We start from the raw sequence: 14191 nt of genomic DNA, 5'->3' as shown, positions 1-14191 counted from the left end.
TTTATACAAATTTATGTTGAAAAAAATTGATGTAGATAAAATGTTGAAGACATACGTGTAAAAAGTTCCTTTGTTGCACTCACATCCTTTAAAATACTCCCTCGTACCTCGGTCGTATTTTAAACCCGTTGCAATAAAGGATAACTTTTTACACTTATATCTTAAATAACTATTTTATAATGTGTAGCCACAAGGTGTAATTTTTCAGAATGTTCAAACAATATTTAGATTTTTTCAATCAATTTCTTTAGAGCAACATTTGTCGCTTCTCTTAATTAGCTCTGAAAATTCCTACTTGACGATACGATGTAACACAAATTAGCTGGTCTTTGTTTTATAATTGTAAGAGGCTTTTAATTGAGAGAGCTAATAGCTCTACACAGATTGCTTTATTTCTACACATTCTGCTGCTTCATTAACTAACTAGTCACTGAAACAGTCTCGTTTCTTTAGCACTAAAATTAAATGAGTAGAGTGTCCGACTGGCAGAAACTAAGAGTTAAATACAACAAATTTTAAATTGCAGTTTTCTATAAATTCGGAATGTTGGCGTACGGAATGCGTAAAGATAAAGATGTACGGTATAAGACGAGGCTAAAAATATTTCTCATCCCTTGACACGACAATGTTTACTCTTCCCCCAAAATATTTCCGCTGTATCCGCAGTTTAGAGGTTGGTAGATAAATATTTATTTTTTCAAATTTAAGATGTTGATCGTTAACGTTGTAACCTGTGAAAAGGATGTTTCGTAACCTACATATATACACAGTGAATTAAAAAAAGCAGACAGAATTTACACGCTTCTAATTGTCCCTTTCAAGCATTTATTAGTAACGGAAGGGTCAAGATTAACGTCAAGTCCACCATTCAAAACAAGTCGCCTCGTAAATTAATTGATTGACACTTCTAGAGTCATAATTGTTCTCATTTCAGACCAGTAAAGTGGTCTATAAGTCACGCGTGTGTTATAAGTTATAACTCATGTGTGAAATATAACTGTAACTCACTGTTGAGTTACCTACATTTACATTTATTTGCAACTGTTGCAGTTGTTGGATAAAATTTTCCATGACACTCATGTCTTATGTTCTATAAGTCACTAGAGAAAATTATACTTCGGGAGGTCTAACTTTTTCTCGTGACTTATAGATAACATTACACACTTGTGCCATAAATAACTCTTTTTATATTTTTATCCATATAAAAAACTAAGAGGTGTGGTAAAATTAAAATTGGAGTCAATGCAAAAAAATCATAATGGTAGTTTCTCAATTATACAGGGTTATTATAAATGATTGTAGTCGAAGCAGGCCATGCCCATGTTATTACATTTTTGCCGCTTTCATGTGAACTGTCAATTTTTGTCGCTGTCTGTCATTTTTTAGATGAAAAGTGCGGTGTGGTTTTTTAATTAACGATTGAATCCAAAAATTTTAAGTTGTTTTGCAACGAATCCTAAAAATATTGAGTTGTTTTGCACCCAATTTAATTCCTGTGTGTGAACACACCGTTAAATGTGTATACACCGTACTCACTTATTCACATCATTTTGATGTTTTCTATGTGGAGCGGCAACCATAAATTTTACATTCAGTTTTTACGCCTACTTCGACTACAAACATTTATAATAACCCTGTATGAAGTAACAGAGGAAAGAATATATCAAAATTTTCTGTATATCTGGCCTAGTTTTACCCACAGTTTTTCGAAAATCAAAATAATTATATGACATCAAAAATTGCTCAAAGGCTACAATCAAGAGTTCAGAGATAATAATAGAAAGCACAGCCACGATGCTGAAATCGGTGTTATTATAGGAAATAAATACAATCACATTGTTGCTTATCCGTGTGTGGCTAATACACTGCACTTGATAGTTGAGTATAGAAGCTACTTGCGATGCAGTTAAAGACAGTTAACCAAAGTTTACTGATATGCAAGTTTGCTGTCCGAGTTTTGCAATATGTAATATCATGTTTGGGTCCACAAATGATTTAAAATAGTTACGGCGGATGGAGCAACGAGATAAAATTAATGAACATGTCTCTAAAGCACAGTTGTGCTTGCTTGCGTGAAAACTTTTCCACTTCTAATAGTTATTTGTGTATCAAAGCCAAAAAGAGCCGAGTCTGAGTTTTCTGGCCGAGGCGCAGCCGAGGCTTGAAAACAGGTGAGGATAAAAGGCACTTTTTGGCACATTAAATTTTTTAGGCGACTCCACGAACTACAAAGCAAAAGGCATCATTGGAAAAATTATTAATTTATTTTTTATGTACCTTTTTCAAATAGATACATTTATTAATACATGTTAACAATAAATGTTTTCATAGTATTTGTTATCAACTTGCCAACAAAACTAGAAATTTATTATTTGCAACACAATTACTTAATGGCGCCACGGTCAGCGTCCGAAAAAGTGCGTCCGAAAAACAGTTACTTTTCGTCCGCTTGTAAATACGTAAAATTACCGTTGTCTAAAAAAGCGTACGTGAAGTACGAGCGCAGCAAATGTTGCAATCTCACGCGTAAAACATAATTTTTGCAACGTCATTGTGTTTGTAAAACAACAGTAAAATTTTACAAAAAAATTATTAATAAATCTTCAAACCATGAATTAGATGGCATTAATTTTTTTACTGTCATTGAGAAACTTAGGTATCTGGCTAAAAGTCCAAAGGTTGTCATGTAATAACTATTATGTATGTTCCTCACATAACGAATTTTGATTGGAGGATATGTTTCTGTATAAAATAAAAATCGTTAACAATTCACAGATCGAACTCTATTTCCAATATGAATATAAAAGTAATAATTTTGTGAGATTAAGAATAATTCAAGAGAGTTGAAGCATTATGGTAATGTTTGAACAGTCTCAAAAGTTTATGAATGCGACTGTGAAAAACAAAAGACTTGAAATCTTATGGCTTAACTTGAACCATCCAAGAGTAAATGTCAGCATTACGTTAGTCATAAAATACCGAACACGTATTTCGACAGTTTCAGAAAACTAGAAATACTTTTGGTTTGAGAACGGTTCCTCTCCCAATAAGTTACCGTTCACGTGCAAGGATTATTGGCGCCACGCAACTGGCATATCAACATGTCAATTCATCTATCACCACTAATAATTGCGCCAGTAAAGTATACTTTTTGGCAACAACTGACTCTGCTCATTCAAGTTCGACAAAGTCGAGCAGGAAAGTGATGTAGCCAAATTAATTAATCACTAATTAAATTCACGAAATGGAAAAATGAAGTGATCAAAATGAGACCAAAAGATGTATTGATTAAAGTTTGAATTATATTTTCCTTCGAGGCGTTAGGGAGTTATGAAAAATGGATCAGAAGCATTTGAAGTCATGTTAAATCCTGTTCTAGTTCAAAACTGATTAAAACTCAGGAAATACTAACTAGTGCCATTAAACTGGCATACATCTGGCGCCAGTAATCTTTGCATGCGGAAACTTAGCTTGATTTACAACGCAGAACAAGGTTGGATTCCATTTTGTGGCTAAAACTGCCCCAGACATATTCAGTGTTATTATTTTTCACAGCGCCTCTTGACCAGAAATTCAGAAATTCTGTTATTAATTAATTAATTACAACTAAAATAAATTAAAAATAAGAACATGCATAAACAATCAAACCAACTGTTTCTAGCACCGTTGACATCATTTCTTGAAGCGAAAATATCGGACGTTCACATGAAATCCTGGGCTGGGAAGGCGTTGGAAACCGTCAATTGTTTTGCTTTTTTAAAGCGTAAATTGACAGTTGTAATAAGAGTATTTTGACAGCTAATCTAAAATAATGAACAAAACATCTAAACAAATGTCATTTGTGTCAAACGGCGGGAAATTCAAACTTGACACTGTTCCAAATGGTTCAGTTTTTTCAACGGTTTTCATTTAACGCATGATATTTATTAACACTGGTCAAAGTAGAGCAGCTAGATAAATTTTGTTTTACAATCCCCATTTAGTTTTGCAACGAACTCTAATAAATCGGGACTGAGAATGTAGTTTGTTGAATGGAGCTGCACAATCTAATGTTTCATGAAAATTAGCAACTTGTTGCTGAAAAAATATAATTTGCATGTATTAACTGTAGCTTCCGCTGGTTTGTTCTTCCAATAATAGAAATTTACGGTAGGTGTAATGTTTATTGCTTCAATAATGCTCAGCACCTATTTAGATTTTTATCCTTCGTTGTGCCACTCATTACCTACCTGTAAAACTGTATTTGTAGATAATAAACAGAGATATAAAATAAAGATTGGAGAGTTTAGAAAAACTCTTACGAAATAAAAAGTACGGATACATAATCCAGATACCGATAATCTGGGAAATAAAATGTGAGTCCAGCAAGACAAATAAAAGAAAAATGCTTTCTGAATCTTCTAGAATAATAATTTTAGTGATATTGATACTTATTCTTTATCCGGTAGTAAATAATCATATTTAACTAAATTTAGATTTAGAGTGAAACAATTATTCAAAATTAAAAAATGTCTAACTAAAACGTTGTCCTGTTTTAGATCTTCGCCTTGTCACTTTTGATAAGTGCCACCTTCTGCGACGTTTCGCACTTGGTGCGCCTGCAACAAACCGAACCGTCGACACCCCCGCCGCCCCCAAAACCCTACGCTTTCGGTTACGCCGCTGGTCGTTTTCCAGGCCACATCGACCGGACACATTCAGAAGTTTCCGATGGATCCGGTGTTGTACAAGGTAATCACATTTGCCAGTTACAATTTCGCCACAGTTCTTTCAGAGACGGCAATGAGTCATAAAAATTAATCGACGCTGGCATTTATCTGAATGAATCAGTGAATCCTTTTTATTGTAGGTACTTTCAGTTTGTCATAACAAATGTTAAATGCGTCTTTGTTCTAAACTAAATGAAAGCAATTTAAAGTGGGGCAGTTATCGAGCAACACGAGCACCATTGGATGTCTGGATATGAGGGAAAAGAAACAATAATATAGTTAGAGCTCTATCAAATAAAAGCAAATATTTTGTTGGTTAGGAAGCTTTCGAAACGAGAAATTTATTTTATGAATTTTAACATGTGAACTGGCACAGTGTATTCTATTTGGATATAAAAGAAGATTTTTTTTATTAATAAAAGGTATTGATTTTCTGGTTAACAAGGATTTAGATAGAGCTTTCCACAACAAAATTTAAAAAAACACACAAATGCATATCCTATAAACATTTTAGAGCTTTCAGTTATGCATTTTGTTGTCGACAAAAAGAGCAGCGTTATTGAAGTAATTAGTAAAATTCAGATTGCATTAACAAATAAACACTTTCAAAGAGATTTTTTTAATAATGTGAAAACATTTAAATTTATTGTTCTCAATTTTGATGTGATGTATTCAGTACCTAATTGTTTGGTTGTTCCACATCCTAGTGCAAATCAGGACGTGCATGTTTGAATTCAGTAGGACATTTTCCAGTTGACAACACTGATTCGTATCCTTTGTCAATTTGTTATGGTTGCTCAGTGTACGATATACGAATCTATACTTCTTCTGAAACTATGTATATCCAGATGGATGTTCTGAGTGCATTTCGCTGCCCCCATGAGGAACTCAAAGGGTGCAAAGCGACAAAAGGGAATTTAATGATGGAATTTTGAACGCAGTGAGTTCATTGCATTTCAGGAGGTTAGTTGAGAGTGTTTCAACCAAAAGCAATACCACTTGGATAACCATCATTAGCGCTAATGGACCCTGTAAAGTAGAGAATATGTTGGAAGAAATCATTTTACTATAGGACAGACAAAGGAGACAAAAACCAACATCATTTTATGTCAGTTCCTGAAACTCATTTTGTTCAATAATTATCACTCTAGTCCAGTTTTTACCCTTTTGAGGTGACGATTTCCTTCCTCGCTTTCTCTTTATTGAAACGACAGAAACAGAAAAAAACAAAAAAAAGCACTTTATGTAACTTACCATTTTGTCGTTATTAATGCTACGTCAGATATCTGTCAAATAAACCTACATAACATATCCGGTTGCAGTATTGTAAATAGCCGAATAAAAAAATGTTCTTCATTGTATTGCCAACTTAAACAGTCCTTCTTGATCACCCGGTACTACCGATTTGCAATTTGCTAAGAAAGAAACGGTGTCCATTTTGTACATTTGTTGCATTAAATAGTCTTCAACTTATAAAATGGGTTTTTATTTTTTAGCACGTAGGCTTTGAAAATATTCAGGAAACAAATAGTGCGTTGTATTCCTTGCTAAGTAACCTTTCAAACGAGGTGTCATTTGGCATACCCTACCACTTGAAAAAAAAAGTTAGGGGTGGTTGCGAACTTCCGGAAGCAGATAGGCAAAAACCATATACGCCAAAATGTGGGCAAGCATGTCCAAGTTATGAATTTTATTCCAGTTAAAGTTTCTACAAAAAATGTAAAGTTCATTTTTAAAAAAAACAAATGTCCAAAGTGTTGTCATGTTGGTATGAGCCACTAGTTATTTGACGGTCATTAGGTTGGCAACGTAAAATGTCAATTGTATGTTAGCCATTTTGATGTGAAGTCGCTTGCACTATCGAATATGTTCAATTGCAATTTTTCAGTGTCATTATCGTATTTATTTCTTATCTTTTGGATAACATTTGATTACACCTGAAACTTTTCTGAATTTTGAAAATTATTGACATAACCTCAAAGCTGATCTAAGGAGATTTTACGACACGAAATGAAAGGTTTTAGGGTGGTACAGTTTGGTCTTTGAAGGAATTTTGACATTGACAATTGTTTAAAAAAAATACTTTACCTAGCGCTTTGAGTTGACTTTTAAAAATAAGAAAATTAATATTAGTCAATTAGGTAGAGAACAAATTAACGTAACAGATAGACACACAAAGTGAATATACAGGATATCTATAAATTATTGTCGGGTCAAGGCAGCTTTGGAAAAAAACATTATTGTGCCGCCTTTTTGAAACAGATGCCCAATTTTAATTCATTATTAACGGTCACGTCCGACATTAATGACGTTTTGTTTGTGCTTTTCAGAACAGTTTTTATTCAATTCTTAATTTTTGTCGGTCAAAAGGGTGTCGTTGAAAAGGCCTGTCGGTAATTTTTGTCGGTCAAAAGGCTTTCGGTCAAACGGGCTGTCGGTAAAAAGGCTGTCGGTAGAATGGTTGTCGATAAAACGGATGTCGGTAAAAAAAGCTGTGACCGCAATTAAATAAGACAAACTGTTAATCTCTGCGAAATATGTTTTGCTAGTTTTTGGCTAAATACGGGGTTATTATAAATGATTGTAGTCGAAGCAGGCCATGCCCATGCTATGAAATTTTTGCCGCTTTCAGTGGACTGTCAATTTTTGTCGCTGTCACTGTCATTTTTTAGGTGAAAAGAGCGGTGATGGAGTTTTATTTTTTTTTTTTTTTAATTAACGATTGAATCCACAAATATTGAGTTGTTTTCAACTCCTGTGTGTGAAACTTATTCACATCATTTTGATGTTTTTTATATGGAAGGGCAATCATAAATTTTACATTCAATTTTTACGCCTACTTGGACTACAATAATTTATAATAATCCTGTATATCGTGAGCAGCTTTTACCAATACCAATACGTACCAATACGGTTAATATTAATAATAAATAAATTCAATTTTCGGAGGAAAACTACAGTGCAGGTATTTTATTAATAGGAAAGCAACACAAAGAAATCTAATGGTGATGCTCCCTCTGCAAAAATACAAGACCACAGTTCGAAATCTGATACTGAAAAGCGATAGCATAAACATGTTTGTCCGTTTGTGTTGATGTGTTGACATGAAGTGAAATATATTTTTAAAATGTATTAGCAGTACAGTGAGATCAATAAAGAACCTGATCGCTGCGACTTTTTTATGTCTGTATTTGATCGTTTCCATATTCAATTTGAGTAATTTGTTGCCACAGTCAAACGTCATGAATATTAACAAAATGTGGGAGCAATAAACGTTTAATGAAAATGGAAGGAGACTAAACAAATTGACAAATACAGGTTGTTTTCGAAATTGAGGCGTTCCTTCTACACGAGGCACTATACAATTGATCGTCAATAAAAAATGCTGTAGGGAAAAACTCGTCCTTGAAAGACGTCTGGTTTGCAAGAAAAAAGCAAAAAACTGTGTTAAACGTGGTTGCAAATGCATAAACGTAGACGCGTATGAAACAAACGCGCAATTTTGCAGAATTTTGGTCATCCCTTTTCGCAGAACCGCAGGTGACATATTTGACGTTTATCTTGGTAACCTTACAAACATTTACAAAGTTAAAGACAACATTTGGACGTAATTTATTATATTGGATGCTTTAATTCTTCCATAATAGCTATTTATGTAATAAGTACATAATATAGGTCTTTGTGGACGAGCCCTATAGTTTATGGCAGAGCGAGCTTGCGAGCGAGGCTAATAAACAGGGCAAGTTCACAAAGCCTAATTATGTACGAATTACATACAAAGCTTTATGTTCGATTGTGAAGTTAAGTTTCTTTTAGATACAAAATTAATAGATTCTAAAAATTACGATAATTTCGAAGTGTTCTGTTTTTGTTTCTGTGGTTACGAAATTATTTATTACTATTTATTTGTAAACGAACAGTGTTTGTGTTTGAAACACGAACTGAAATCGTCTTTATTTCTAGTTGTAATAATGAGCAAAGTAAGTGAAATTGCGGCAAAAGCTAAAGAATCTTGACTGCAAAGTTTTCTATTAATTCTATTCATTCCTGATTTAAATAAAATTAGGAAAATTTTGACGTTTATTTTGAAGTAATACCCAAAATTGACAAGCGGCCGTTTTACTATCTTTATGGACTAGTCCATAAACAGATAGTTTGTGGACACTAAACGATATCATAAATCATGAATTATAATACAATCGAACATAAAGGACTAAAACACGATCGGGATATTTTAGCAAGGTAATTTAGTTCACGTACGCTTCCTGTGTCTTCAAATAAATTGACGACTGTCTTAACCTTACATTTTGTAAAGCCTACATTTGGATAGTGTTCCACGAGAAAACGAACTGTGTCATTGAAATTCTTACGGCATTCTCCATAGGCATTTTTTTCCTTTTTCAACAATATTGAAATTTCTGCCGCTGTAGTCTATTTTTAGAGTATTTTCAATAAATTTTCACAATTTGACGTTTCTAATAAAGCGCGCCCAATTTTGACAGACTTTGAAGGGTGTACAAAATGTTGCTTGGCAATTGTTTCAAAAGGTAACTGCTCAAATACCTTCAAATTTTACATTAAATTTTTAACGACAAAATCTAATCTTTTCGTTGAATCAGACAAGTGATTTACTTAATTGTTTGTGTAGACCACTATTTTTTAATGTTTGAAACAATCTAATAATAATCGCGCATAATTTTCGATAAAGGAAACAAGTGTTAAAATTACATTTTTTAACTTGAGGTAATTTTATTATTACTAATTGAACCTTCACGGTCTAAAATATCTGCATTTTAAATTTCATAAAAATCCGTTGGCAAATAACCGAGATATTAGGTTCAAGACACCCTGTATATTATTCTTAAGAATTTTTGCCTAAATCTTCTCAATAAAATGTTTGTTTTTATAGTTTTCTAAAATTTTGGGTCCGATCCTGTCTATTTCTGCGCTGTACTAGATTAATAAACTGGCATGGCTCAGGATAGTGTCTTTTAAGCTGCAGCTGCATTCTGATAGCATTGCCCATATAACTGTGTGCTCGTTATTTTCGTAATGATAAGCCATTGCGACTATCTTGATGACAACTTTGACAGTATTTTTGATTAACGTCCATGCTCATTTGATTTATATTTTTTGTCAATTCTAATTTCTAACAAATCAGTGCAAATTTGAGCAATTTCAAAAATTCCACAAAATAAACTTATTGCATCTTCATTGCCGTACACATTTTACTAAGGTGATTTTGGCTTAAACTCTCCAAATCCTCCAAATTTCGACGTCAATTTACAACTGATGAAACTACGGCATGGCATACGTTAACAGAAACAAAAGCAAGAACCAAGCCACGTGGTCATACATGTTTTTGAACACAAGTTACCACATCCATCTTGACCAGCAGACTTTTGTAACATGCTGATTTGTCTTTAATTTTTTTATCGTTATTTATTCAAGGCTCATACTCCTACGTGGACCCCCGCTACCAAATCCGCACCGTCGAATACATCGCCGACAAAGACGGCTTCCATCCCGTCCTCAACAAGAGCCCGCCACCGCTACCGTCAGACACCCCCGTAGTGGCCGCCGCCAAGAACCGTCACTTGGTCCAGTTTGCCAAAATCGCCAATGCACACAACGCCGCCCCTGGTACCGTCGTGGTGCCGGTGGACTCGGTAGCGGTGAATCGCGCAAAAGACAAGCACTTCCTGCTATACCAGAAGATTGCAGAAGAACATGCGAGGATCGCAGCGCAGCGGGAAGCAGAAAAGTTGGCAAATGAAGGGACGGCTCAGCCCATCCTTCTGCAACAGCATTAAGCAACACTCGATTTTTTAGTTTATGCGGTGATAAAGTGTACGATAAAAAGTTGTCCTAGTAAGTTTCAAGGCATGTCTGAGATTAATTCGATGCAGTAGGTAAATGGCAAATGATGAGTTGTGAGTCGAATGGCAAATGTGAGACTTACTAGGATTAATTTTTATACCGTCTTCGTTTATTTTTTATGTATTTTATTTGTTTTAATTATTAAATATTATTAATAGGAAACGATCATTTTAGTGGCGATAATAATTATTTGCAAATTTATCTAAAGTAAATATGTGAGTGAATTATTGCAAGTATTTAGTTACTTGAAATAGTTATTTTCATAAAATTTGAAGCACGAGGCGTCTATCGATATTTTAAAACGATTTTTTAAACACTAGTTAAAATTTCAGAGATAGGTTTAATAATAATACTTACCTATATAAATTGACAACAAAGTGTCTAAATAGTTAAGAAATGGAGACTTTTGTTATTTACAGGATAGTACTTGAATTCAAAGTGTCATGTGCCTTATTATAATTCAATAAAAAGAAGTTTAAAGAAGTTCTTTTATTTTGGTCACACACTAGAGCTATTAAGATTTAGGTCATTACAAAAACTGGGAATTGTCAGTTTTTCTTAGATACATAGCGACAATTACATAACTTGCACAAGGGGCGAATTATGCTTGTTTGTTTAAAAAAAAACAGTGACAGCTTACCTACATATTTTCCAGGACCAAAATCAAAATGCTGAAAACTATAGGTCTATTTTTTAATCAAAGAATCACGACCTGTTGATTTAGGTTTGTAAATATAAAATTTTACTAAATTTAGGGAATTTAATGATATCTATTGGCTATATATAACTATAAACAGTTTATAGTTATATGGCTATAGAGGTATTTTCATATTTGGTGGCGGAAACAAAAGACTGAGAAATGTCACAAAAATGTATTGTCAGTGTCAAATTTCTCATAAACGCCGTAAAAAGGAATGTTTAGGTAAATTTAAATTTTCGCTAAATAGATTGAAAAAACAAATTCTAAGGAAACCAATTTTTGTCAGTGCTTCAAAAGGAAAAGTTATTCTCATATAATCAAACGTATTACAAATTATTTCTCTAATTCGACGATGAATAACTTTCTTATTGACAATTTGCTGCATTTCTGTCGAAATCACGAACGTCTTTGAGAAATTTGACAGTGACAATACAAATTTGTGACATTTCTCAGTCTTTTGTTTCCGCCATGAAATATGAAAATATCTCTACCAGCCAACGTCTGTCATTTTTAATGTCTTTGAAAGTACGCAAATTCCCAGCTAAAATTTAAATGTGTTATTAAAAATGTCTCGCAAAGTAAGACATTTATTAAACTCTCAAATTAGTTGTTATTAACTTTATTAACATGCTGCGCTACTAATATCTCTAATAACCTCAATTTTTATATGATGAGATTTTTCACCCTATGTCAAAAGTGTACAATGTTGTCAGCTCTATTTTGGGTGTAAATTGCGGTGTTGTGGTTCTTTGATTAAAAAATGTAATATATATGTGAAGATGTTAAGCTTCACTAATTGGAATTGTTTACTTTTAAACATCGGAATTCTAAGTACCTACACTTCCGGAAAAAAACGGACACTTAAAAAAATGTGATTTTTTAAAATTTACCTTACCTACTTCAGTAGAAGCGAGATAGGTACACATTTATTCCAATTCTCTAATCAGTTTTACACAAGTCGATAGTTTTTAAATGTAGGTATCTAGGTGCCTGTGGACCAGAACATTGGTGAGTACAACATATTTTTTGTGTTTTTTTTTTTCGTTTATGACAGTTTTCACGTTTATTCTGATGAAATTTAGATTACTATAGACATTTTTTTAAATTGTGCAGAAATGAGATACGAAAACATTGCAAAAGTGGTGGCATTGAATGAAGTACTATTCCGGACACGGAATCTTGGCCAACACTTTTTTGACATTTCTAAAAAAAAATATGTAAACCAATCATTAGTGTCATTAATAAATGACAATTATTAAAAACACGGCCTCCTAGATTCATAAGAGACGAGTCTCTTCTAAAAAAAAAATATGTAAAGCAATCATTAGTGTCATTAATAAATGACAATTATTAAAAACACGGCCTCCTAGATTCATAAGAGACGAGTCTCTTATGAATCTAGGAGGCCGTGATTAAAAATCACTTTGAAGTTTTTATTGTGACATCAAAAAAGCAGTATCGAGTCAAAAGTTGGGTTATATTCAATAAAGGCCAGTTCACACATATTTGTCAATTAAATGTTAGTTGTGGCCAAGATTCCATGCCCGGAATAGTACAGTTAATTTCAAAATTATCGAGTACACCTCAGAAATCAAGAAGTCGATTTATTACAGATTTTTCCACGTGTAAAGATGCCTTTTTGAAATTTGAACGTCATATTTTTTATAGGTTAGGTAAGTTTGACAACATAAAATGTCGCTGATATTTTAGAACACCATAATATTGTCTGTTTTATCCTCTGCACGGTGTTCTTCGCAATGTTTATAATACTGGGCTACCCCACGGATCTTCTTCTAATTTGGAAAGAATGAGCACTTTCGCGTTTTCGGTTAGATTCGGAATTTGTTTGTCAAAATTGACCATTGATCATTGACAAAAAATATAAGTGCATTTCACACTGTAGAAAATTAGGTGTACTCTATAATTTTGAAATTAACTGTACCTACGGTAAATTTAATAATAATTTAATAGTAGTTTTTTGGTACGAGTGGCCAGTTAAAGGCAAAAAGCCCAATTTACACACGAACGAGTTGAATACAACGTTTTTTTTTGTTCGACGAGCCCCTTAAAGGCTTCAAATCGCTTAAAATCTTTAACATTAGCTTGACGTTTCGTTTTGACAAATTGTGACATTTATCAAAATCCGTTCACATAGTTGAAAATTCTCAAATTCTGACAGTGTCGAACAAAAAATAATACTACATAATTTAATAATAAAAAGAAGCAACAGCACACTGTGGATTTTTGACTGCTATTTTATCAGAACGTTCTTCGACTTCTTGACTGTACACCCGAAATCCAAATTTCATGAAACGATTGTTCCCGTTATTTGTGGACGAACTCTTCGATAAAACAGAGTATAAAGTGAATTAAAGACGATTGAAAGAAAATCTGGGAATTATTTATTGGCGCATGCAAGAGGTTCGGTAATAGTTCGCGAATGCGGAAATGGGTTAGGTATTTTGTTGGCAATGAGTCAACAATGCGAAGAGGAGCATTAGCGGTGAACGCCATTCATTCGTTCTAAGTGAATCAAAGTTTGTATGTCTCATATTCAAGATAATGACAAAACCTCCTTAAAAACTAAGTACTTTGAGGGGTGGAAGCCTTCACAATTACAGAAATCTCAACTATTTGGAATTTCGGTTGAATTGTCCAGTAAAGTGAAAGAAAAGACAATTTAGGGAGAACATTGTTCAAAGAATCATACAAATTTGAGCCCGAAATGTGGAAACACTAAAACTCATAATATCGTGAATCGTATACCTACAGATCGAATTTTTTTTGTGGACGACTGCATTTGAAAGTAGCGTTGTATCGAACACCCGGCTTGGATACAACTGTTAACTCGCCCTTCCATAATTTGTATTGAATTTTGAAGCGTCACTTTGACAATCCAAAT

General features: G+C 33.5%; 1 protein-coding gene across 1 annotated transcript in view; it reads left to right on the top strand.

Annotated features, from left to right (window-relative positions):
- The window catches only part of LOC138128119 (cuticle protein 16.8-like), a 36909-nt gene extending 25837 nt beyond the window's left edge, over positions 1-11072 (top strand). Inside the window, exons 2-3 of the mRNA XM_069044315.1 lie at positions 4539-4731; positions 10161-11072. Of these exons, the coding sequence (XP_068900416.1) occupies positions 4539-4731; positions 10161-10522 (555 nt within the window). The 3' untranslated portion in view covers positions 10523-11072. The remainder of the gene's footprint in view (positions 1-4538; positions 4732-10160) is intronic.
- Positions 11073-14191: the final 3119 nt, after the last annotated feature.

The sequence above is a fragment of the Tenebrio molitor genome, chromosome 4, assembly GCF_963966145.1.
Source record: "Tenebrio molitor chromosome 4, icTenMoli1.1, whole genome shotgun sequence".
NCBI lineage: Eukaryota > Metazoa > Arthropoda > Insecta > Coleoptera > Tenebrionidae > Tenebrio > Tenebrio molitor.
The sequence above is the reverse complement of the archived record's forward strand: the minus strand, read 5'-3'. Positions and strand labels throughout refer to the sequence as shown.